Genomic DNA, 26,926 nt, shown 5'->3' with positions numbered 1-26,926 from the left:
TGGACCTGAACCCGGTCCTCTGCATTAGCCTTACAGCATATGGATCAGAGACACCACAGCCTCGAAATTCATTGCTTTGCAGCAAACTTCCATCTTTCCTAAAGCTTGGCTCTCTTTCTTACCGTGGCGGCAGAGGAGGGTCTGAGGAGTTTGGTTTTGTAGTGTTGGCAGTCTCAGGTTTGGTCTGGACCACAGGCCCCTTCCTCAAGGCCGGAGCTGGAGCCGGGCTCGGGGGTTTGGCTGGGGCTGGTCCAGAAGTTTTAGGGGCTGCTGCAGGTTTGGCCGGGACTGGGTTTGGATCCAGAGGAGTTGATGAGACTCCAGAGGGTTTGGGAGCCAGATTTGGGGCTGCAGGCAGAAAGCAAACATAATTTGCTTTAATTAAATGCATACATGAAATCAAACCACTGAGATTAAAGCTGATTTAATAATCTGAGTGGTTCGATAAAAAAAAAAAAACAGGCAACAAGAGAAAGTTTTTAATGTAGCACTTACATAAAAGAAGAGCTCACCAATGACCAAGAAAAGGTGAACCAACGTTACACGCAAAAAAAAAAAAATTAAAATAATTTTTAGAATAATTTGAACAAAATCTTGAAAATTTTCCTACAATGTCAAGATTAAACGTTTAAGAAGAATCTTTTTATTTTTGAATGACTTATGTTTTAGCCAAATTTTAGTGTGCGAACAACAAAAAACAAAAGCTAGACTTACAGAGACTCACACCAAGCACGTGTCATAGCTCTCTTCTTTCTGGACATGAGCGATGCTCCTGGTATGATGATGTTTGCTGACACAGACATCATCTGAACTTTACTTGTTTATGTTGAGATGCTTCAGCAATCATTTTTCTTCAGATTGCATTTCTATTTAAACCTAAATCACTGATCAGTAAGGCTTTAAATGTCCTTTGTTGCCCTCTGCTGGCAAAAAATGCATAATGTGTGCTTGAACTAAGACACAACAGAAACATGGCAAACTAAATATGGTTAACAACTTCTAGAGGAAAAACAGGCACTAACATTTAATTTGCACAGTGCTTCAAAATAACTTCCCAAATAAATTCCCAAACCTGTTTATGGGATGGTTGCCAAGTGGTGAGTTTAATGTTGCTGGACCTCCATATTTAATTCAATTAAATTTTATTTATATAGCGCCAAATCACAACAAAAGTCGCCTCAAGGCACTTCATAGATACAGAGAAAAATCCAACAATCATATGACCCCCTATGAGTAGCACTTTGGCGACAGTGGGAAGGAAAAACTCCCTTTTAACAGGAAGAAACCTCCAGCAGAACCAGGCTCAGCGAGGGCCATATAAAGTCACCAACTCTTTATTAGCACATTATATTAATACTGAGTGATTCGGGCCTTCATTTGCGATCAAGCCTCAATTTCCCATCTCTTCTGCTGCTGTATGCCTTCCACGACAAGCTCAGACTAGTCTCTGACATGCTCTGATTATCTGAGTCCCTCCAGCCAGTCTGCATTCGATTTGCTTCCTAAATAAGTTATTTACATGTGCTGGCTTTTGTTTTTCCAGCAATCCAGAAGTGCTGTTATTGTTCCAAAACTCCAGGAAATCTGCAGTTTAATCAAACTACATGATGCTTGAGGTAGGACAGATTCACTACAGCTATGGTCATGTAGTTAATGTATGGCATACACAGAAGGCGTAATGATGACCAAATTCATTTAAATTTAAGTAACACACACAGAAGAATCACACTGCTTCATTGCAACACAGCAGCAAACATCCTGAGTAAGGACCGGAGTCAAGAACAGTTTCCAAACGGTTGTATAAGTCAGAATGCCTCCAAGCCGATTAGCTCCCTTTTCCAGTGCTGTCATGTGTTTTTTCTTTCCTGACAGCTCGCTGCCAAACAGTGACGTCAGACTCACATCGGTGGAGCTTGTTCACACCTGAGTCACAAACCAGCCCTTTTTCTACTGTTTGTACTCTGCGATCAGTGTAGTGAAGACAAAACGGTGACCAAAGGAAAACCACGAGCAGTTTCACATTGTTTTTTGTTTTTTAAGTTTACATTTTTTAATCATAGTAAACATTTTTCGCTGTGCCAAAAAATACTGTCGTGCCATCGAGGATGAGACGTCTGAGCAGAACTGATAAGGGCGTCGATATCCCTCAATATGCACTCACCAATCTGAGGCTCACAGCGCATGACTACTAGCTGAGAGAAGGATAAATATATTTAATGAAAGACTATTGTTTGCACAACTTCATGCTGCAGCCAATAAACACCCTGGAAAAAATATCATACACACTTAAGCACACACACACACACAATTCTGGTGCATCAAACCCACAGCACACCACCACAACAACAGTGGGGTCTTGTTTCTCCTTACACAATCGCAGTCTTTTTCTTTCACAAGGTTTGGATTGCATAATGCATCACCCTCCCTCCTTCCCTCCCCCCCTCCCTTCAGCACACACAGACACACACTCACATGCAAAAACACAAACCACAGAAAATCTCTTTGCAAGTTTGCATATTTCTAAGCAGGACAGATTTGTGTCTCTAAGCTCTCAAACACTCTATTGTGCTTCTGCTCAGTGTCCACACACACACACACACACACACATACACTTGTGTCTTACCACTTGCTCTGCGCGGTGCCATCAGTGCTGCTGGCTTGTTTGGGACGCCTGGACGAGAACTTCCAACTTTCACTGAAATGACAAAAAAATTAATTAAATAAATCAGAAAATAAACCTGAAAATAAAGTTGTCGATGGGGATTTAATAAAAATCTAATTCTAAAACTGCTTGAAGCTGAGACACATTTATAACATTCATGCAGTGCTTGCAGCTTGATGAGGGAGAATTTCTGCTCATCTTATTTTTGTTTTCATGAACGCAATTTTTCATGAAGCCGGTCTCAAATCAACCGATTCATGTTTAGACCATGCAAGGAGCAGAAGTAGTCAAGGTAGGTGAATGTAAATACCTGGAGGTCAAACATCCAAAGCAGCAGACAGAACTCAAGGACAGTACTCAAGAGAGGTGAAGAAGAAGTGCAGGCAGGGTGGGGTGGGTGGAGATCAGTGTCAGGGGTGATTTGTGACACAAGGATAACAATAAGAATGAAAGTTTCCAAGATGATAGTGTGAAGGAAGGATGGTGGATATTAGACAAAGGATGTAGAAGCTGCAAAGCAGGAGAAAAAGAGGAAGACCAGACGTTTGTGGATTTAGTGAGGAAGGACATGCAGAGGGTTGGTGTGGAGAGGAGGTTAGTAGGAATGGGTGAGATGGAGGCAGATGATCTGCTGTGGTACAGCAGTTACCATGTTTTCCACAGCACTGTTATCTTGGTTGACATCGTTATTTGTGACTATTTCACGAAGTGTAATTAAATGTCTCCAGTCAGTCCTCCCAGAAAGTCCCAGGCATTCTTTATTTCACCAGTAAAACCATTTTACAAAGCAGGAGGAAACATCCTGTAAATGGTTTATATTGGAGTTTTGTGCGATTAGCACTGATTCCAAAGTCAACATCTGGGCTGGTTTAGGGAATGTCCGCTGTTTCGGTGTCTTGGTAGACAGCACATTAGGTTCAATTGGTGTCATTTAAAAATAGGTTAGTTAATTTGTCTGCAAACTCAGGCCGAGACGGAAAGGACTTCACTGGTCCATGGAGGAGGAGACGGTTGCTCATTGTGAATTCTGAGATCGCAATGAATATGTATTCAGCAGTCAGTGAGGAGGCACCACAAACACTGACGCCACTATAAATCCCTGACAGAGGTTTCAGGGTAAACAGCGGATTGTATTTCAAATGTCAACATTATCACAGGACTGGCTTCTCTTTTAACGGATAATGCTTCAGCATACACAAAACCAGAGGAGTGCCACACACAATGCCCAATAGGGCATTAATTGGGCTTTTTTTTTTTATCTAAATATATCAAACAAGCTAATTTAGCTCATATGTCTTTTAAGCCAACTTCTTTCTGATTGGCTATCACTGGCAAACAGAAGAGTTAGGTGGAGCTGCTGTGCCTGAAATGACATCATCACGGTCCACTGCTTAGAGCCAGCCTGGCCTCACAGTAAAGAAATCGATTCATCCCTGTTCATGGACATAAAGGTACTTTTTCAGTGCAGCTGTAAACAGCAATAATTGCGGAGTATTCAGGAACGACAAGCCACGACTCCCTGTCTGATCATTTCGTTCCTGTTTACAGGAAACATAGATAGCTGTCTACAGGTGCTGCCACCCTGTAACACATAGTTTGTCCAGGCTCTTCAGAGAAGATGTGTCACCGTGGCAACCACACAAATAGAGTGTTAAAACAGCTGGCAAGAGTTGCATTTTAACCAAAACAATAACCTTTTTTAAAGCAAACTTTTTAGTTTTAAATGCTGAAATTTAAATTAGTATTTTACTTTATGTCCAGGCTGTAGCCTAATACATTTTAAAGTCTAAATCTAACCAAATAGGCACTCATGTGGTCATAAAACTGTTTGTTGTCTAATAAGCTAATGAAAATGGGGGAACCGTGTATATAAAGGCCATTTCTAAACAGTTAATGATGCTTTTGTGAGAACCCTTGAATTAAAATTGCATTTCAGTTACATTTTGATGAATATAAAATCCAAATTGGTGGCAAAGCTGTAAAAACTTTGGTTTTATCTTATACATTTAGGTCTGTCCTTAAACAGACCTAAATGTATAAGACTGAGAAACAGAAAAAGCATAAAGAAGTTCCGGCTGCTTAGCTTTTATTTGCACCCTATTATCTTCGGGTCATCACGCTTAAAACTGTGAGTAGCATTAAAAGGAAAATGTTCCCATTTACTATCAGTAAATCCAGCTATAGCAGATTATCACAGCGCAGCTCTCAAGTTCAGTCAATGCTTATCAGCAGCAGCTACACCATCGGGTTATCTAGTAGATAAGCAGCACGCTTCCCTCTTGTAAATATTTGTGAGCTGAGCTGCACTTCTGCACATGTGCAGAAACAAAGAGGTTTTTGTTTTGTTTTTTTAAAGGACGAAGTTTCTGTGTTTAGTTTACTGCTGAGATATGTGAAAAAAAAAAACCCAAAAAAAACAAAAAACAGGAAATGTAGGTCAGCGCAATTTAAAACCTTTGGAGCAAAAAAAACCAAAAAAAACAAAAAAAACAAAACCTGTAAAACAGCTCAAGTGACACATGGTCAGTCCCAACAGCCAGAGGCACAACTATCAGTAGCTGGTGGCTGTATTCAACGACAAGATACATCAATAACAATCATATCAAGCACTCATGCTGCTCCAACCATGATCTTTATCAATTACTGATTACCAAGAACTTATTTTGCTATGACATTATGTCCCCCTAACTTATTTCTGTGCCAAGTATAGTTTTTCCACAAATATATAGTTTGTCAGAACACTCATGTAAGTATTTTGGTTCTGGCTCTTATTTTGAAGGTTTGGTGACCGATAACCATGTCATTTATTTAGCACCAGGTTGCTGCTGTGGTGATCCTCCATATCATCTCCAAACTCATCCTCTGTCTGTGACTACAGAAATGTTTATCGTTTACTCTGACTGTGAGGTGGTCACTTCAACCAGAGCTTGCAACAGACTAGTTCACCAAGACTGCAGATTAGTGCTATTATTAGTCAATTATTATTATTATCATTGTTATTATTATTATCATCATCACAACCTATAAGTAAGCATGGCTGCACCTCCTTTGTTTGCTAATAGCACAATTCTACTTTCATCTGCTTCCTTATTCACAAGCGCTCACTGAAGCAGACAGCTCTGCATGTTTGCTTGGAAGGTTTCCTGACACAACCTGGAATCAAACTAGGGATCTTTCGACTTTTATGGCAAATGTGTAAACCACTACAGTATGGGACTAATCTCTAGATACTACCACAAATGCTAAGCCTGCCATGTGAAATGTGAAAAACTGCTGATATTAAGGCACCAGCAGGTCATTATTTTTCTGCCACAGCACTCTTCGGTAAAGAAATTGAAACAAAGTAACAATTATGAATTAATAGTTATTAATTAATAACAATTATTAATTGTTTATATTGTTTATAACAACTGCAGTAGTTCCTTGGAGCCACCTGTAGGGGGCAGCAGAATGTGAATTGTGTTGAAAACTCACCACTTTGGTTTGTGGCGCTCTGCGTCGCTTCACTTCCAGTCTGGGTCTCTGTCTGTGATCCACCACCAACTTCCACCAAGGGCCTCGGGGTTAGAGTTGGGGTAGTGCGTCCATCGGTGGTGCTCTTATCTGGGTGTGAAACACCCACGCTGACCCTGGGGGTGACTGGAGGTCTGGGTGGGGGTTTAGGGTCACTGAGACAGGGGGTTAGCTTGGGTGGAGGGGGCCGCGGGGCTGGGACAGGAGCAGAGGAGAGAGTTTCTGTGCTGGACTGGGGTTTGGGTGTTGTTGTGGGTTTCTCTGTGGGTTTAATGGGCTGTGGCTCCAGGCCTGGAGCAGATTTCAGTGATGGTTCTGCCGTTGTTTGAGGTTTAGAAGAGGGGGCTTCAGTAGAGTCCTCTGTGGCTGCTGTGAAACCTCCATCTTCCCAGAATCCCTTGGTGGACGGTTTAGGGCCAGGTGAAAAGTTTTTGGGTTTGGGGGCAATCGTGGGAGGGCCAGATTTGGCTTGTTGCCCCTGGAAACGAGGGCGTGGTCGAGGCTCGGGCCTCTTTGTGGTTCCGCTTTGTTTGTCATTACCGTCACAGCTCTCACTGCTCACCTGCTGCTGTTGCTGCTGCTCAAAGGCTTGTATCCTAGCTTTCAGTGTTGCCATGTCCTCCCAGTCGTCCTCGTCCTCCCCTTCCTCACTCTCTGACTGGCTCAGCCCACTGGTGTCGCCGCGGTTATCGGGGAAGCCCCACTCGTCTGAACTGAAGGCCTCGAGTAACTCCTGAGAATATTTCCCTTGAGTGACTTGTTGGTTAGCAGGGTCACTCGCTGCACGACTGGCTAACGTGGCCAAACCGTCCTCCCGCAGCTTCACCAAAGTCTGAACTTTAACCTCGCTGCTGATTGGTCGAAGGCCAGGCTTCGAACGAGGACGTGGTCTGGGTTGCTCCAATGGGACTTCAAAGGAAGTGGTGGGAGAAGTACGAGGAGGAGGCACATCCACAGTAGCAGAGCACTGATCCCACTGGTCAGTCTGAACACCAGAGTTCGAGGTTGAAGGTGAACCCAGATCAGTGAGGTCACAGGACTGTGTGTGCGTGGAAATGTGCGTGTCACTGCCAATGGGGGCAAGCGCTGATTGGCTGGCAGTGCTGGTGATGTCATCAACGTGAGATGATTTAGGAGGCTGGCGGCAAGGCGGCCGAGGCGGTTTCACTGCTCTTCTTACTGCACACACAGACAGAAGTTACTTTTACTCGATTACTTACGTATAAAATAAGGCTAAAGGCAGACAATACAGCTGGCTGATACAGACGAAACAGATAACATCCTGTTACTTTATGAAATGTAAAATAACAGGCGGCACGCCGCTCACTAGTTCCCAGGCAGACTGTATTGTATTGTACTGTATTTAAAACATGCACATAGTGTAACTACTGTAACATTAACCCCTGAATTTGGTACTTTGGCTGTCACAATATAGTTTTGTTGTTGTTATTTAGGGGTTTTTTTTTTATGAAATGGTGGAGCGCCTCAGCTAAAATTAGTGAACTTTGTTAGAAAGCTCCACCCATAAAATATATGGGTGCAATGTAACAGACTAATAAAATTCTAGAAGTTAAGTCACTAAAGTACAAGCCTCTTATGATCTGCACCACACAGCAAACCACATTATTTGTCAGATAATACTATTTACAAATGCTATTAAAGTCACCAACAGCATAAACATTAAACAGCGGTCCAGGTAAATGGCACACAGTGTCATTTACATTACACACTTGCTGTGAAAGAGATAATAACACATGAAGAATATATAAACTGAAACACCAAAAGCTAATAAAAGTGCTGAGGGCAGCGCAATGATGCAGGAAATCATGAACCATATTCAGTTATTTCAACGCTTGCTTATGTCTAATATGAACAGACTTTAAACATTTACTATGAGTGTGTTGACGTCTGACCCCCCACAGCCCAACAATGGAGATGTAGAAATCAGATTAGTTTTTCGCTACAGGTGAAATTCATGCAAAATAATTTTTAGTGCTTCAATATTCTCCACAATAAATAGCTCGTAAGTAGCAAAGGTGCAGCTGGAAGGTGTGGGCAGGGCAACACGACTGCAGATCTGGAACAGCGGCACTGTTTAAGTCATGACTGTACTGATGTGTTATTGATATATTATTGACATCACCCAGCTTTACAAACCCCCCCCCCCCCCCAAAAAAAAAAAAAAACCAAAAAAAAAAAACCTCTTGCCTTGTGGTTCTGGAGGATCAGGGTCAGATCCTGGATCAGTCTGCGTGGAGATGGTTACTCTGGAAACAGGATGCAAGGGGGATGCTGAGGCAGAGGAAGAAGTGGAGAGAACCTGCTCCTGTGTCTTCTCCCTGATCACCTCCTCGTAGGTAGGAGGCGGCTGAGTGAGAGAAAACCAGCAAATATAAGACACAAACATGCACTGAATCCACAGGTAGGACTATGAAACTTAATAAAGCCATTTATTTAATACAAAAACACCCCTGAATAAACACTTTACCTGTATGGCCGGAGGGATCGTGGGTCCCCAGATCTGTGCAGGAGGTGGAGGGGGAGGTGGGAACCCTCCAGAAGCTCCAGGAAACCAGGAAGTAGAGGTCAGCGGCTCGGCTGACAGGATGGTGATCTCCGGACGCCTGGAAACACGTCACATGTTAAAGGAAGGTTATAAAAAGCAAAATCTAAAACAGGACAACAGCAGGCAGGAGGCTCTGAAAGCTACACAGGTGCAAAGTTCAGAGACGAAAAAAAACATTACACACGTCACACAAGTGTTTTAGAAGCAGGTATGGAAACATACATTTTATCCTCACTAATTCAATAAATTCATTAAATATTAATGTATACATTTTCCTGACACATTGAAATTAATCAACTAAATCATAAAATAAAATTCTTTTCAAAAAGTTGTCAAAGGAGCTTGCAAAGAAAAGCGTCTGGACTTCTTTAAGTTGCTTGAAGACGTTTCACCTCTCATCCGAGAAGCTTCTTCAGTTCTAAGGTCAAATGGTGGAGAGTCCTTAGAGTCATTTGACCTTAGAACTGAAGAAGCTTCTCGGATGAGAGGTGAAACGTCTTCAAGCAACTTAAAGAAGTCCAGACGCTTTTCTTTGCAAGCTCCTTTGACTACGATGACCTGGATGACTGAGAACCTTCACAGACTTTTCAAAAAGTTATAATTTTCAGTTTCACTGAATCTAAATGGACGTTTAACTTCACTGAAAAGAAAAACTGTTTTTCAAAAAGTTCATTTCCTGATTTTAGCTTCAGGACTGTAATGATTTTTTTCACCTATATTTTTCTAAAATGATAACAAACTATTCTAATTGTTTTTAAGTTTTATAGCCCAAACAGTTTAATTAAAAAACTGTTTAAATTTTTAGTCACATCAAAGATGTCAATTAAAACTTAAATGAAAACATAATAAAAAAAATGCTAATTTTAGCTTTTAAATGAAATGGGGAATTAAATTTGAGACATAAATATAATTTTGTTTCATTAATTAAAAACCCAGATGAATCTCAGAATTCATAGTAAATGGTTTTAAAGTACCTTGTTAAAGAAGAAACAGGCAAACACACGCAGCTCAAAGAGTACACAACTATTTTCAAATGTTTACACGGGCTCAGATCCAGGAACCGTCCAAGTGTTTAAACGTGACGCAGGAAGGAGCTCAGTGATGAGCTTCCCCTCACATACACACACCTTACATAAAGCTCATTTACTCTAAAAGTGAAGATTAAAGCTTGTTTGTTGGCTAAAGTGTTAACATATTATCCTGACTAAATGGAGTAACCATAACAACAGAATTCACAGCTGGATTTTACTTTTCTTTTCCCCGTTTCACTTCATGAAACATCTGCATGTTAAATATGAACCAGTGATGATGATGGCACGGCAGACTCGTACCTCCTGTCTCTGTCTCTTTCCCGCTCTCGGTCTCTCTCCCGGTCCCGCTCTCTGTCTCTGGGAGCCTCAGACAGAGCGGTCGACCTGGAAGAGGCTGATAGGAAAACAGAAGCCGCTTTAGAAAAAAGAAAGGCAAGCAAAACAAAGCAGAAAAACTCCCACTACAGAGAAGATAACAGTGTGGACACAATCAAAATAGTCACACGAACCAAGAAGATGTTTTCCATCACTGCTAAAAGAAAAAAAAGTGGATGACTCCAACCCGACCCCGTCAGAATCAACTAATTTTTATTTTTTTTGTGCAATAACAAACAAGAAAAACAACCCTGTCCTTAAAACTATGATTTATTTTTAGAGTTAAAGCATTTTGTTTCATTCTTCTTGGTTCTATGTTCATTTGTGAGAGTGAATACTCACTTCTCTTGATGACGGCTCTGATAGATGACAAAGGACCCTGGCTGCACAGAGAGGACAAAAAGGAAACAATGAGTCATTTCATTTCACCTCTGCTACCTCACCTCCTCTCTCTCTCCCCCTGTTTTCCAGTGACAAACATAGCTCGGTCGTCCCAGTCAGTCCACGCTACTTGAACTCCACACATGAGCTCAGCATCCGCTGCCTTGCCTCTGGGAATCGCCACAATACAGGCAAAAGATCTAAATGATGGGTACAGTTCTCTAATTACAAACAATGAATCTGCGGTTTGTGCAGAAAACATTTCCTCATTTGACCTCATTAACAAGTCAAGAACAGTCACAGATTTGGTCTTCTGGAAATGCAGGATTTATGACTACAAGTTTGTTTTTTTACATCTAAACCAAACACGTCTGTAGACATTTTCAGTCCCAACAGTTCTGGGACACAGAGAGACGTAACAGTTTAATAATAATTTAAAACAACAAACAAACAACACGGTTCAGGTAATATCTCAAATTCTCATTCCAATGTCATTTTCTTTTTCCCCCAGACTTGTTAAACCTACTACTATCACCTCTGACGTCACTTTTTCTACACACTTTGTGTAGGATGCTTGACTTTTAAACTTCTCATGACTTTTATGATGTACTTCCTCTATCAAATAAATACGTGGTAAAACCTGGATTTCATTTATAGTTGGTTCGTCCTACTTTTGTTTCATTTCCAAGACTAACATTTAAATGTATTGTTTGTTTACATTAATGTTTTACTGGTGTAGCATTAATTAATTTGAACAATCACAAAATATTTACGTCACCTGACGTTCATTTTGCCCAAGGAAAGTGCTTAATTTATGGTAGGATGAATAAAAGACTATAAAAAGTGAGTTTTAAGAAGAATTATGGTCTCCAGTCCCTCTAGATGGAGACCGAAAAGAGAAGTATGACCTCCAATAGATACCAACTAAAAAAAGTTCCTGTAGTTAAAAAGCACCTCTTTGTAGCTTGCATCACTCTGCTCTGTTACAATAACAGTCTGTGCTGTGATTAAAGGGCCTGTGTTACTGCATGTGGATGTTTATGCGTGTCTCAAGTGTAAATGCTGCATCTGTTTTCTCAAACACTGGACGATGAAACAAAAGGACAAAATTCTATGATACTTCCTCCATGGCTTATTTTATTTGCTTCAGTGCCTCATTCAAATATGGTAACACTTCTGAAAACAGCATCATTTAACTAAATGCAATGATTCTTACATAAAGCACTTCAACTATCCGAGAGCATTCAAAGTGCGAGCCCCATTCACCTATTATCACCCATTCACACAAGCACTTTTTCTATGCTTACACTGAAGATAACTACAAATTCAGGATTTCCGTTGACTTGGCCAGTAAAGGGCAAAAACCAGGAGGAGCGAGCACTTTAGCGACAGTGGGAAGAAGAAACTCCCTTTTAACAGGAAGAAACTTCCAACAGAACCAGGCTCAGGGAGGGGCGGGGCCATCTGCTGCAACCGGTGGGGTCACCCTAACGTTGACCATTAGGGCTGAATTCACAAGATCTTAAAGAATAAAAAAAAACTGATCTGTTTTTAGTGTGACTTTAGTTTTCAGTCACCTGATTCCTGAGACTTTGCTGGCTATACTTTAAAGAGCCATATATGATATACTCCAACGGTGCAGCTAGGGCGGTTCGAGTCGGAAACGCCGATCTGTATGCTTACTCTTACATAATACTGCATAATTTTATGATTCAAAGCAAAACTCATGTGACTCAGTCCTCAGCTAAAGGGTGCAGAATGAGTCACTTTCATGGCAGCTCCCTTAAATGAATCTTATTTGTCAGTTAAATGTGTTTTTTCACCTTTACAATCTTCTAGAGCCAAGAACCCAGTCAGCACCACTGGATGGCCAAAAACCTGCAGCAAAATCACTAATAACTCCAAAAAAGTTAAAAAAAAATAAAATAAAATATACAGTTATTCCTGCTGTGTGGATACTGGCATTATTACACAGTAGGGAGAATGTTCGAAAATTTCCACTCTGATCAACACATTTCAATACAGCACACTTACTGGACTCGCCCACTTTGAGGTCACATTGGTCAGATGAGCTGTAGAGCAAAGACTTTGCTGAAAGCACATTTAGCTAAAATTCCAGTACAAACAAAATAAATAAATTGGGAGAATTCCTTGGTATTCCCAAACTGGGAGCATGTTTATCAAATAGATAGACCATTTTTCCAACTGTCAGCAATCACATCTATCACAGCAGACATTTCAGAAAAGGTGAGCCAAAGCTCTTCCTTTTTAAATGGAAAAGTAGTTCCTAATCTAGGAAGGTTATCTAGCCAGACTCACCAAGACGATAACAGGACGCGAGGACGGTTCTTTCTCTCTTTCTGTTATAGATCAGCCTGTCTTTTGACTCTGCTGCTCACCCTCTCTCTTTCTGCCACGGAGCTGCTAACTATGAACAGACACACATGACTCACCCCTGACACTGCCCAAACACACTGCTTTACTTTAAACTGGTGGAAAAAATGTTCCTTCTATCCTCCTCTTTCCACTTCTCCTTGTTTACTGCAGAGAAAGGTTGAAGAAAACACGATGCACTTATTAAATGTCAGTGAAATACGCCTCTGCTCAGCAAGCTTTGTTTACACCGTCAGAGGTGTCAGTTTGACTGGGAGAAGGTATGATTTGTAGTTTTTAGGTGAGAGTCGGCAGGAACAATGAACCTCTGTGCTAATGTAGCTTTTCTATGTTTCAAAAAAAAAGTTTTCACTGGTTTTCTTCTTTTCCCATTACATCATTGTGGGCTGTGTGCAACTGATTGCTCAGCAGTTCAAAAAACATTTAAATGCAGTAAGACAAGTGAACCACTTGTTGTCAAAACAGGTGTTTTTAATGGCTCCTAACGGCCCAGATTCCTATGTGGATTTAACAGCCTACTGGCACAGAGAAACTGTGCAATAAAGAAAATGGCAGATACCTTTGGACAACAGCTAATTCGTAGATGGTCATCCAAAGGAAAGGAGACGATGATGAGGTTTTACTTTAACCCATAAAGACGACATTTGACGACCTCCCTGTAGCCTCAATGACGAGTTTTGACACCTCAGTTTATATTAGTAAAGACTTCACGACCATTAGAACAGGTTCTGGGTTTTTCAAGGCTAGCTATGGTAAGGTGAAGAGGCAGGGACTACCCTCACCAACATCTGACGCACACCCACTCATTTTGTTCTGGAATCATGACACAACCCCCTCAGTTAAAAAAAAAAAAAAAAAAAGACGAGCTTCACACGTTATATTCGTCCAAGGGGGCTTTGCAAATGTTTTAAGCATCTTGAGCGTCTAGAGGTGGGAGGTCACTAAAGGTGATCTTCTGATGTTATAAAAGCAACCTGCGCCTCTGTAATAATATAAGTCCTCGGCACGACAGATGGTCCTTCCTGGTGATCTTATGGCCTCAATCACTAGTTCCAACTTTCACTGATATTAATATAATGTTTATTTTGTAAATTATGGCCCTCTTAGTGTCCAGTAGGACAATAAACCTCGAGGCTACATGTAGTGTAACAAGTCACTACTGTATCCCATGAGCATCCCATAACCTGTGTCTAAGGTGACATTTAGAGAAACTACCGTTTTTGGCACTTCTTTGGTTTTAAGTTTTTATTCAATGAAAGTTTGAAAAACAGAATCAGTTTTTAAAAAAATGTTCTGCTTCAGGTGAGGAGACTTGGCCAAACATCAGTCGGTCAATACACAAAATAAAGTCTCAAAAGTCACTTAATGGAGATTCTTTGACTTTCCACTCACTTCTGTATTCAGTAATAAACTTAACCTGCCATATATTTGTGCATTTGGATCCTCTCACAATCACTTTGGATTCTTTGTTTGACGTCTTTTAAGTGATATAAGCTCGACAAAAGCAACACTTTGTTCCACACACACACACACACACACACACACACACACACACACACACACACACACACACACACACACACACACACACACACTTTTTAAACCCGGTGACTTCCCCAGCTAGTTGCCATGGCCACCGGCCAACAGCCAAAATACTTTCAGGAGTGTGTCAGGACCACAGACGAGAGGGGAGAAAAGCATTCCCTGGAAGTCTGCAAGGATACTGAAGAAAATCCTCCAAAGCTGCGCCTTTAACCCAAAGACGCCTGATTCGTACTGTAAGGTAAATCCTTTTAGAGGGTCAGATCAAAGCAATCAGACCTTTTACCTGGATTCAACTTCAAACGCACCTCTCCAGGGCAAACTGTCTGTTACATGTGGGAGAGATTAGACGCACCCTTCTTCAAAGCACTTAGTCATTTTTGCAAATACTGCCAGCAGAGACAGTGAAATGTGAAACCTCCTACCTGTGACGATGCTCTGGCTTATGTCTGTCAGGACGACCTGGGGAGAGAAAGAGTGATTGTAAACCAACAGCACTGTTTAGTCTACAGAACTCAGCAGTTCATGTGGGCAAAGAGCTGAAAAGGCTTTAGACCAGCTCAGTTATTGCTTAGTAAAAATAACTTATATAACTTATTCTGGTTTTCTTGTGGATCATATGACGTAATTTACACCGACCGTTCAATTTATTGGCTACACTTGTTTAAATGTTCATTAATATAAACATCTAATTAGATAAGCACATGGCAGCACCTCAGTGCATTTACGCATGAAGACGTGGTGAACATAACCTGCTGAAGTTCAACCTGAACATCAGAATAGGCATTGAAGGTGAATTAAGTGATCCTGAAGGTGGCGTGGTTGTTGGTGCCTGATGTGCTTGTCTGAATATTTTATATTGATTTTCCCACACAACCTTTACACCAGGGATTACAGAGAACGGGCCTCTTACTACCAGCTGATCATCATTGAAACACCACAGCCTACTTGAGTATTGTTGCCGGCTATGTCCATCCCTTCATGGCCGCAGTGAACCCATCTTCTGATGACATGTAGAACACACCATGTCACAAACCATAAATTATCTCAAACTGCCAAATTGAAAGTGAAAATATCTTCACTATACTAAAATGAGCTCCACAGTCACCAGATCTCCTATTCAATAGAGGACCTTTGAGATGTGGTAGAAGCAGGAGATTCACATCATGGACGTGCAGCTTATAAATCTGCAGCAACTATGTGATACCAACATGTCAAGATGGACCAAACTCTGAGGAATGCTTTGGGCAGCTTGTTGAATGTGAAAACAAAGTGTTTACATTGACCAAAAGTCATTATTAAAAGTACTAAAAGTTCCTCTGATTGTAATTTAATGTGTCCTACATTGAAATGAGAAACAAAATTTTAACTTCAACCTCAATAACGTCGTTTTGCATTCCAAAGTTTTAGGCTGAAAAGACAAAACTGTTTTTATCTTGGTTTGAAAATAGAAGAATAAAGATTGATTAATCCTGGTTTAGTGCAGACGAAAAATAGTGCCACCTACAGAAACTAAGTGAAGACAAAAGGAAGAGGATGTCACAATCATCCTGATAAGTCATGTGATCACCACAGAAAAAAAAGTTAAGGGAGCATTTGAATTTTTAAAAATGTGAACCACCTCCTATAATGCCTTCAACAAGATGAAGAAAGCAAGAAAAAAGAGAAAGGAGGAGAAAAGCCAAGAAAAAGCAGAGCTGCACTTTCTGTGAATGTGTATTTTTCCATTTCCTACCTCCTTTTTCTTCTTCCTTCCCAACCCAAACTGATAACCAGATCAGTATGACCTGCTTAAGTCCAGAAAAACTAGATGCTGACGTGTGTGCAGAACTTGCTGCAGATAGTTCTTCTTTTCAAAAACTCTAAAAAATTTCTCTCTTCTCCCTTCAGTGATTTTTCTTCTTTTCCTCTACTTTCTGTCCCTGAAAAACTCTAACTGGACAGCCCATCAGCTCTGGCTAGGTTCCTGATTGGCAGAGGACCTCCAGGAAGTGAGGCTGCAATTGGCTGCAGACGGATTCTGCTGGAGTCATCGGAGTTTTAATACTTCCAGATGTTTGTCCTGCGCAGCAGGCTGGCTTAGCTTTCTGCTGGAGCTGCATTCAAACACGCAAGATGCACACCGCAGCAGATTTCACTCAGCGTTCGTCATCCACTGGCTTTCTTGTGTGCCACGAGGAGGTCAGAGGTTAGCGAGGAAAAGGGGATTTGGACAGTATTTGTTGTTCTGACTGTAACTTAATGTCTCCATATGGTTTACAATTTTTAATAAACAATGTCTTCATGTTGCAAAATATTCTGCTATTCAATTTCTCAAGTTAGAAAAAAAGTATCTGAAACACATTTAATGAAAACCAAGTGAGCTCAGCTCATCAAATGGTTGGGTTTCATTGCACAACAACAACAACAACCAACTCAGACTCTCACACACTCCCTGATATATGTATTTTGTGGTTTAAGGCTATATTAGCTTCTATAGGTGATGAGTTGTCTGGGAATTGTGGATGTGTTCTGTTGTAGTTCAGTACGGAGCAAAAATTCACCTTTGGATATGAACCTTTATTAATTTGAAAGCTAGTCCCAGCCTGTTCATGTCACGCTGCCCGATGGCTCCATGGCCGGGCTGCACTTGTGATGCTGCTCGATATCATTCACCTCCTTCCTCTGACAGGATCTTATCTCACAGTTAGACTCCACCTCCATTTTAGACTCCAGCTCAAACATGTTTGGCTGATACAAACACAAACCAGAAGCTTCCTACACAAAAATCCCATCCCTTGCCTTCAGATATTTGTATATTCAAATTCAGAATTTGTTCAAAGAAATAAAAGTAATCCTAACTTCCCATTTTCTCTGTTTCCTCTTCCCTAAACACCATGAACAGAAATCGAAGAGTTAGTAGCAGGCCTAAAAAACAAACAAAAAAAAACTCCAGAGCAGATGAACAGTACCTGACAGTCATCTCCTTAAGAAACAGGAAAAGCATACCTCAGTCGTGGTTTGGCCTCCCCAGGGTGTTAAGTTCAACATTATTAATCATATTGGATGCAGTGTGGCTGTAGCTCAGGAGGTAGAGCACTTTAACTACTGATCAGAAGGAGAGTGGTTCGATTCCTGACTCCTCCAGTCTGCATGCCAAGTATCCTTCGGCAAGATACTAAATCCAAGTTGTGCATGAATGTTAGTTAAGAACCACTAAAGCAGGGGTAGGCAACGCCAGGCCTCGAGTGCCGGTGTCCTGCAGGTTTTAGATCTCACCCTGGGTCAACACACCTGAATCAAATGATTAGTTCATTACCAGCCCCCTGGAGAACTTCAAGACATGTTGAGGAGGTAATTTAGCCATTTGAATCAGCTGTGTTTGATCAAGGACACATCTAAAACCTGCAGGACACCGGCACTCGAAGCCTGGAGTTGCCTACCCCTGCACTAAAGGCTTAGAAAAAAGTGACTGGGTGAATTTATTTGGTCTTTGAATGTGGCATGTTATATAGAGTGGTTTGAGTACTCTGGGTGAGTAGAAACGCTCTATAGAACAATGCATTTCCCATCACGTTGCCAGAGAATGGAACAAAAGGTAGCCAACAAAGAAGAGCTCTGCCCTTCATGAAGCCTGGAGAACTATTCCTGAAGACTACTTAAAGAAATGACAATAAAGGTTGCCTAAGAGACTGTGTTGAAGAATAAAGGTGGTCACCTTAAATGCTGGCTTTCAAGAATTGTACAAACTCTGTTTTTGCCTTGTATGCTGCATTTTCATATTCGTTTCTACATGTCAATAAACTTCTGAATCCATTTCCCATTTTTCTAGCAAAATATAAAGAAATGAGGATGGTTCAAGACTTTTGCGCCAAATATGGACAAAATTATTCTGCCACACTATTTGAATTCAAGAGTTTTCAAACTTCCACAAAAAAACAAAATTAATTAAATAAATAAATCACGCAGTGTGCCTTTACAAACATGAAAAGGATGGGTTGCTGTAAAGAGTTCATGTGAATTTCTGACCGGTGCTGTCATTGACGCCGCTGTCGGAATAAGCCAGTTGCTTTCTAGATCTTCCATCATCAACTGTAAGTCGTGTTATTGCAAACTGGAAGTCTTTAGGAACCACAGCAACTCGACCATGAAGTGGCAGATCAGATAAAGTTACAGGGCGTGTCACCGACTGTGTAAAGGTCATCAGCACACTGCTGACTGAGTAAATGTGGTACTCCAGTCTTCCTTTGACATCAACATGAGCACACACACGGTGCACTAGGAGCTTCATGCTATAGGGTTTCAATGTCCAAGCAGCTCCTGTAGGTGTCCCAAATAGCAAAATTGGTATGGCCCGGATCTGGCCCACATACTGCAAAGAATGATGGCCCTTTGGTGGCCCAGATCAGGTTTGCCAGAAGTGGCCCACACATGGGCCAGCACAAGGCTAGTTGCAGACACACTGGTGGTCCTTTGCTGGCCCAGAACAGTTTCAGCTCTGACCCCAGATGTCAGCCTAATGTGGACCTTAATCAAGCCATGTAATAACAACATGTGCCAGAACATAATAGTGCAAAAGTAACATGACGAAACTCTGTTCGGACAGTGAATGGACTGATTCTTATATAGCGCTTTTCAACCCTCCCGGTTTACTCAAAGTGCTCTTTACAACATGCCACATTCACCCAATCACACACTTTCTCTAAACTGAGTGCTTCCTACATGAGTGCTACCTATTCACACTCTTGACATGCAGACTGGAGGAGCCAGGGATTGAACTAGGGCTGTGCGATATGACCATAATCTCATACCCCGATATAAGACATCCATCATCCCGATAACGATATAAATCACAAAAATTTAACATTTTCTGTAAATTCTGTGAATCTCGGGCAGCTCGACTTGCAGGAAGTGTTTTCAGCTGGGCGTTGTGTACCTGGAGTTGAGACTTTTAACCGATGCATGAAGTTATACATTTTTAAACATAAATTGTAATGGCCACCGCTTTCTTTGTGAATATTTATTACACGGCGTGCTGCGGGGAAAAGCCTGTTCTAACGTTTGAGTCTAAGGTTTATTTTTTAGCACCTAACGCCTCTTTTTTGCTTCTCATCCGTAAAAATCCTGCATGCTCTTTCATGGGATTTAGTTTATTTTGAAAAGTCTCAACAGGATCTTGAGCTTTATTGTGAAAGGTTAACATGCAAAACAAACAAGCGGATGGCAAAGCCATGCCATTGTTTTATCATCGTGGTTGCTAACGACAACACGTAAAAACAGTCACTTGTCCGTCCGTAGTGTCGTGATATTAAATATAAGAGAAAGAGATAACTTTAACAAATTAATATAGCCACTAGTGACCATCAAAACGATGAAAAAAAATTGGTGTAAACACGAAACAAACGATAGCGTAATATGAAACGATAGACATTTTTATATTGTCATCCAATATATATCGTTATATCGAACAGCCCTAGATTGAACCACAAAAAATGAAGACCTGTTTTTTGTGAGCCTGGGCCACATAAACTAAACCATAATTGGGCCAGATGTGGCATGCCATCGCATAAACTGTGCCATCTGCGCCAGGCCTGGCCCATATCTGGATGACCACTTACCATGCCAGAAGTCAGCCAGCAATGCCAGCATGACACCAGATCCAGGCCAGATCTGTCTGCTATCTGGGGTAATGTCTATGTGGCCCAGTTCTTTGGTCAATGTAGTGCACATGTGCCCGTGTATTGACCATTCGCAGCTTGTCTTTTTCGAAATCCAAAGTCCAAGACCACCGATGTTATGGTCACCCCATCTACCTTTTCCATCATCTCTGATGTATGATGCAGAATAAGGCTGCTGATGAGGAATGTTTGCTAAATTAGGGCAAAAGATGCAATGATCTCACATTTAAATGAACAGTCTTGTTTTGTTTTGGTCACAGATTACAGTCACATTGTGCCAACACTTCCTCAAAGTACAGCCTGTAAAAGTTGTTTTGGTTTCCTGTCTTTAAAAAAAAGGTATGCTATATATATATATATTTTATATATATATATTATTTTAATGTAGGCCTTCTGTACACAGCCACTTCCTTGCCACAGGACAGTTAGGAAACATACAATTTTCTACCCATGTACTATGAATAACCATCATTTGTCACGTTAGTGAGTATTTGGTATTGCAAAGTAAAAACAACTGTGTAATAAATATAATTACCACTTACAGCTCCATGTTTAGCAAATGAAATCATAAAAGCACCAGTATTCCTCTCTAGCCACCACAAAAATATCACCCAGGATTAAATCTAATCTCATGCAGCCTAATCTTTAAGCCTGACATTACTCCCAGGATGACTTAGAAACTTTACATAACAACCAGAAAAAGACACACAGGTGGCATTGTGTCAGTTAATCATGTCAAGACGCGGTGGTAATTTCTCCAAAAATGTACCCGCCCTAACCACAGGGCAGAAGCGAATGCATCATCTGAAGAGTTTCTGAAGAATTACAGACTCACTTTACTCACGCACTAACTGAGAAAAGCCTAGAAGAGTCAGGACAAGTTATAATTTAACTTCCCCGAGAGAGAGACAAAGAGGAAGACTTGGTCATTCAACTAATGGTTGTAAGTGCTGGCACAGGCATACACAAACTTTGACCCCAGTGTTGGCAAGTTCACATCATGATATAAGAATTTACAACCCTGAGTTCAACCAGGCGACACACACTCATCTACATCACGGCTTTCTAAACAAACCTTATCAGAAATGTGTTTGTGATTTGAGGAAAAAATGACAAAGCACTCAAGAGCTGCCAAATCTAAACTGCCTGCTTGGTCTGAGATTAGAAAGATAAAAGAAAGCTAGGAAATATACACACATTTTTGCGTTCATGCTTTAAAAATAACAATCAAAAAACGTTGCCAACTAATTTTTAATCAGATAATCAGTTCTAAACATTAACGCGCTTCATAAAACGTCTCTTATTTAAAGGTTTTAGACCTGAAATGTACACCAAGTATCATAAACACTGTCCACACTGGATCCAGGCTTCATATTTTGCCTCTTAAACCCCTAGGTGAGCGGCATTTTGAGCCTACACTGCACATTATATGCATGTCAAGGTGCCGTTTTATCAGTGCTGTGATAGATTTTGCGGGGATGCTAAACATTCACAGACGAGGAAGGGAGGGGGGGGGGTCTGGGATCCCAGAGCTGCTAAACAGTATGTTAAGATACCTTTTAATAGAGCAAAAGTGAAACAGAAACATTACCACAATGTGAAAATAAAGAATAACACAGAATAAACCTGACAGTTTGTTTGCTTTGAGCTTTATCGGTGGAAATGTGGTCATATAATATCAAACCTTGGGGGTTGCATTTCCTTCCAGACTCGTGACAGCTTATTTCTTCCTTATGTATTAATGAACTAGATGTCTATCAGGTGGAAACAGTTTAAAGCAAACGCATAAAGATGATGTTTGTGGCTCTTTCTTTACCTCTGGAGGCGTTGGGCTGTCGTCGGACCACTTGCTCCCGAGTGTCCCTCATCACGCTTTCCTCCTCTTCTTCTGAGCGTGCCTCGGCCATTTCTCCTTCTTCTTTTACTACCTTATTTTCTCACTTTCTGTCTTCCTCCTTCAAATTGCTTCTTCTGAGTGTCTGTGGGAAACTGGAGCCGTGTCAGAACAGAAGCAGCGGCGGCGACAGGCACATTATTTATTCTTCCTCTTGTTTTGGCTTCGTCGCCAACTTGCACCGCGAAAGCTCAAACACCGTCAACTTTAAAGCCCCAACATGACTTCCAGGGTTAGCTGAACACTTCCACCGCGTGTTCGGAAGATTTCGAGGCGAGAAAAAGCAGTCTGTAAAGTCTTAATATACAGACAACAACTATCTTTGCGGCGAGTTTCAGATGACACTTTCTCCAAGCTTCCCTGTTTTCCCTGGTCGCGAGCTCGGCGCTCTCCGACGCCGTGACGTCACCAACAGGAAAAAAAACGCGGAGAAGAAGAATAAATAAATATGGAGGATTAAACGTTTAGTTTAGTTAACTTAACGTCATGGTGTGCGGCAGTATGTGCTGGGAGAAGTAACCAGGTAAAGAGGCGGAAGAAGAGGATGAACATGGGTGGCGAAAAGTTGTTTTTTTTTAAAGTGCACCTGACCTAAACTGTAATATACCAACACGCAAAACGGCAAATATATAACTGCAAAGTAACAAAGGGGCCCAAAACAACTAGAAAAGCCTCAAAATGTCCTGAACGCCCAGACACAAAAAGTGGGAGAAAATGTTCTCCCACGTGCAAAAAGATGTGCAAAGAAACCCAGAATTTGGACAAAGAAGCACAAAAATCATTCAAAGTGACACAAAACAATCTGAAACATCTTCCACGGGGCGCAAATAGTGGTGCAAAGTAGTATAAAATAAACCAAAATGTCTTAAAATAGAAACAAAAGTTTGACAAAGAGATGCAGAATGCCTCAAAATGCCTTCAAACAAACAAACAAACAAACAAACAAACAAACAAACAAACTAAATCACACAAAGTGACACCAAATGCTCTGAATCCTCATCAGAGGCACAAAGGTTGGACAAAGACACACTAAATAACCAAAACTTCTTCAAAAACTCAGAAACAAAATACCTCTGAAACATTTACAAATTTACAAACTACATAACACATAACGATAGGCATAGATAGACATAGGCATCATAATATTTTAAAAAAAGGCATACATGCAGCACAAAGTATGCAGACAAAAGTGTGGGATAAAGAAATGCGAAACACAAAAATGAGAGGCAGAATGACCACTGTTAAGGGCAAAATGAGCTCCGAGAGGTGCAGAAAATGTAAACATGCTCAAAAACACAGACAGAACAAAAAAGACTTCAACGACAAACACACATACACAGATATAAAATATATACATATATATATGTATATATATATATATATAAACATATATATATATGTATATATATATAAATATATACAGATATAAAATGACCACAGTGATGTAAAATAACTACATAGAATGCAACACTGCTACAGTGATGCAATCATCTGCAAAAATAGTAAGTAAAATCAGTACTAAGACATGCAAAGCTGCCACTTACAGTAGCTGCAAAGACACCAAAAGAAAGGAAAGAGAAGCAAAAGAACACCAAGTGCTGTCCAACAACGTGAAAGAAGCCCAAATCACAAATGTGAAACTACAAAATTTTGATGCTGAACAACTTAACATGATCCACAAAGTGACAGGAAAAATGTGGAAAATTGCGACAAAGGCTTAGGAAGCAATATTAAAGAATTTAGCTGATAACAGCTTACATACTCTAAATACAGTCATGACTGAATTTGAATTGGCACTTTGGTTATACTGGCTGGGAAAGTTTGCTTACTATTATTCACCTACCTACTTGATTTCCACCTGATGTCCGCACAGACTCGTGGGATGGTTAATGTTTAACATGAATCCTGAATTTATTAGTGTTTGCATCATTAATTCAGTTACGTCATACGTTGATTCTTGTAAATGTGTAATGGATTTCCAGTGTGCGTGTGGGCAGGAACAGGGTAAAGGTCTGGCTTTTAATAGACCATGAGTGAGACTATTGTATTGTTAAATGAGCCGTGTAGTGCAAAGCTTCAGGGGTGTTAATTAAATCTTATTGAATGGATAACATACACTTTTTCATTCACCGTGTGTTTATACACCACTCTACATTTAATGATTTGTTATTACCATGATGAGCCTGGTTCTGGCTGAGGTTTCCTCATTTTAAAAGGGAGTTTTTCTTTCCCGCTGTCACCATAGCTCTTGCTCACAGGGGGTCCTCTTGTTGTTGCGGTATCTCTGTATTGTTGGAAGGTCTTTACCTTACAATATTAAGCACCTTGAAATGAATTTTGTCATGATTTGGCAGAATATACATAAAAGTGAATTGAATATCTGCCTCTTAACAGATTAAGCTAATAACAAGTACTCTGAACTCTCTACAACTTTCTGCTGATTTTTTTTTACTCACAAGACTCCAGTTACCTTTACTTCATATTTGTGAGGTATTGAGTTTGCAACATGTTTGTTAATTCAGGCAACTTAAAACAAATTTACAGTTCTGTAGGATTGTAATTGCACAAAACCCCAGGTATCAGCATGTGGCTGTTTTCTTGTCCCTTCTACTTCAAAGTGCTTATGATGAAGTGACATTAAATAACCTTGAAGTTAGTTTTGTTACACACACACAAAGCGATATATTGTATGCTTGATTCATCAAGAATTTGCAGCTCTCTGAGAGTTTCTACCAGTGAATGACCACATTTGTCCTCTGGAAGAATGCGGTCATTTGTATGCAGGTATACAAGTGACATACATAAATATACAGCATGCAGGCCGGCTTTAGAATAAAATATGTAAATGAGCACTACAGAAAGTTCTTCTTACTGTAAGTGCCTGTGTGCGCTGAGCTTTGCTCAAAACAGAATCTTCTTTCTGCACGGTAAATGTGAAGTGAAGTAAACTGAAACTTGGCACCACGCAGCTAAAAAACTCTCACATGACTAACACAGTGGAGAGATCAGGAGCCTGAGTCAGAATAACACAGGTGAACACACAGGAAGTATGTAATCAGATATTAACAGTGTCTAGAATAGCAGTGAAGCTAATGTGTTCTCTTTTGTGCTTTGGAGTTGAGGGATTTTCAGATATCTTTTCTATTTTCAGCTCCATTGATCTGGTGACTGCCTTTATTTTAATGAGGCGGATTTTCAAAGATGACAATTTAAATCATCACAATTATGATTCTGTAGCAATTACACAGTGCAACTCTTGAGCAAGTTACTTTATTAAAATGCTGATCATTATTAAGAATAATACACAGTCAGTCCATAATTAATCAAGTGCAGTTCCAATGGTTTGCCACAAGAGGGCACTGCTGATAAATGTAGAGGAATGGTTAACCAAGAACACACTGGTGTCCAAACTTTGGGATAAAAACTTAAGTATTAAAATTTTTGCACGGCTTTACCAAAGTTGAAGCTTAAAGAAAAAAAAAAATCAGCGGAGAAACAACAAAAACACACAATCTATAAACATCAAGTTCTTCTACAGAAGAACGTGATGATTTTACAAAGTAAAACCTATAAAGAAAAAAAAATGCAAACATGCAACAAGTATAGGTTGATTTAGTCCTCCATTATCCTGTCGCTCTGTCAAGAAAGATCACACTTTAAGAGACTGAAAAAAAGAAAATTAATAAATAAATAATTATATTCCTTTTATGGTGTCAAATAACTTTTGAGGTGTTAATGGCATCATGGTTACTACATTCATTCATTAAGCTTTCTGACTTAATAAACCTTTTACCGTCTTATTTATTTATTTTAAATGAGGCCACTGCAAAGTAGCTGATGTGGAGGAGGTTGGTAGGCTGGTTTGGATCCAGATGACCTGTGTGTGCATTGATTTAACAGCTCAGATTAACAATTTCCTGCTGTCCTCAAACACTCAGTGTTAAACTGTTGTTGCACGGTGATTAACAAAGCTTGATTAAAGGAATCACATGGGTGAGACGGGAATACACTGTGTGTGTTTGTGTGAGTGTGTGTCGTTGAACATTTTGTGTTCACATTATTTCCATTTGAGGAAAAAAGCAGGTGGACTATTTTGACTTTATTTAATACTTTCAGTATTAAATTGGAATATTTATAATTCCACTTTAACAATTTAACAAGAAGACATCCCAGCTTATATAAATATCTGTCTCGAACAGTGTTTCCCAACCACTGTGCCGCGGCACATAGGTGTGCTGTGAGAAATGACCAGAGTGCCGTGGAAGATTATCTTGTTCCACCTGATTGGTACACTAAGTGACCGGCGTGAGTAACAGGCAGAACAATTACATTCTCTTCCACTAGAGGGCGGTACAATTACCTGCTCTAATTAAATTGGTTGCCAACTGCCAGTAAAACAGAGGAAGACGGAAAAGAAATTACACAATAGACATACTGTGTGTGAGATAGCAGCTTGTAATAGCAATAGATAAACATTTGAGGTGAAAAAGTAATCTGTCTGACCTGGGACCTGGAAAAATTCCAACCTAGATGAAGGCCCTAGCATGATGAGTGGTCAGAAAAAAGCAAAAAAGCTATACTGGGGATAAACTGAGCCAATTCCACACTGCCTGGTGCAGGGAACAACTATCAATATGTATTTTGTGACATTTTTGTTTGGTGATGTGCTGTGGCTCCAAATGGTTGGGAAAAACGTATTTAGAACATTAATTATTTGTTTTATCGAAAGAGTACAAATTAAATACAGATAAAGTTAGTGTCAAGATTTTAGCGATTTGCATCAACTCATTGAACTTTTCTACTTTGCTATGAATATATCAAAGGTGTAAAAATTAACATTTAATATAAAATTCTAAAGCTCGTATACAAAATGATGAATCCATTTGTCACTCACCCAAGATCCAGATTAAT

The 26,926-nt window shown here is 40.3% G+C and overlaps 2 protein-coding genes across 5 annotated transcripts in view; one reads left to right on the top strand and one right to left on the bottom strand.

Annotated features, from left to right (window-relative positions):
- LOC308400711 (uncharacterized protein) overlaps positions 1–22,419 on the bottom strand; it is a 32,759-nt gene extending 10,340 nt beyond the window's left edge. For all 4 annotated transcript variants that reach the window (XM_080888605.1, XM_080888607.1, XM_080888606.1 and 1 more), the window contains exons 1-9: positions 21,938–22,419; positions 14,890–14,926; positions 10,490–10,530; positions 10,073–10,166; positions 8,664–8,799; positions 8,384–8,543; positions 6,137–7,354; positions 2,624–2,695; positions 123–348 (exon numbers count right to left, since the gene is read on the bottom strand). In XM_080888605.1, coding sequence (XP_080744731.1) covers positions 123–348; positions 2,624–2,695; positions 6,137–7,354; positions 8,384–8,543; positions 8,664–8,799; positions 10,073–10,166; positions 10,490–10,530; positions 14,890–14,926; positions 21,938–22,028 — 2,075 coding nt within the window. In that variant the 5' untranslated portion in view covers positions 22,029–22,419. The remainder of the gene's footprint in view (positions 1–122; positions 349–2,623; positions 2,696–6,136; positions 7,355–8,383; positions 8,544–8,663; positions 8,800–10,072; positions 10,167–10,489; positions 10,531–14,889; positions 14,927–21,937) is intronic.
- LOC308400855 (uncharacterized protein) overlaps positions 1–26,926 on the top strand; it is a 218,367-nt gene that overhangs the window by 98,866 nt on the left and 92,575 nt on the right. The window lies entirely within an intron of this gene.

This window comes from Rhamphochromis sp. 'chilingali' (genome assembly GCF_963969265.1).
Source record: "Rhamphochromis sp. 'chilingali' genome assembly, chromosome: 1".
Classification (NCBI taxonomy): Eukaryota; Metazoa; Chordata; class Actinopteri; order Cichliformes; family Cichlidae; genus Rhamphochromis; species Rhamphochromis sp. 'chilingali'.
The sequence above is the reverse complement of the archived record's forward strand: the minus strand, read 5'-3'. Positions and strand labels throughout refer to the sequence as shown.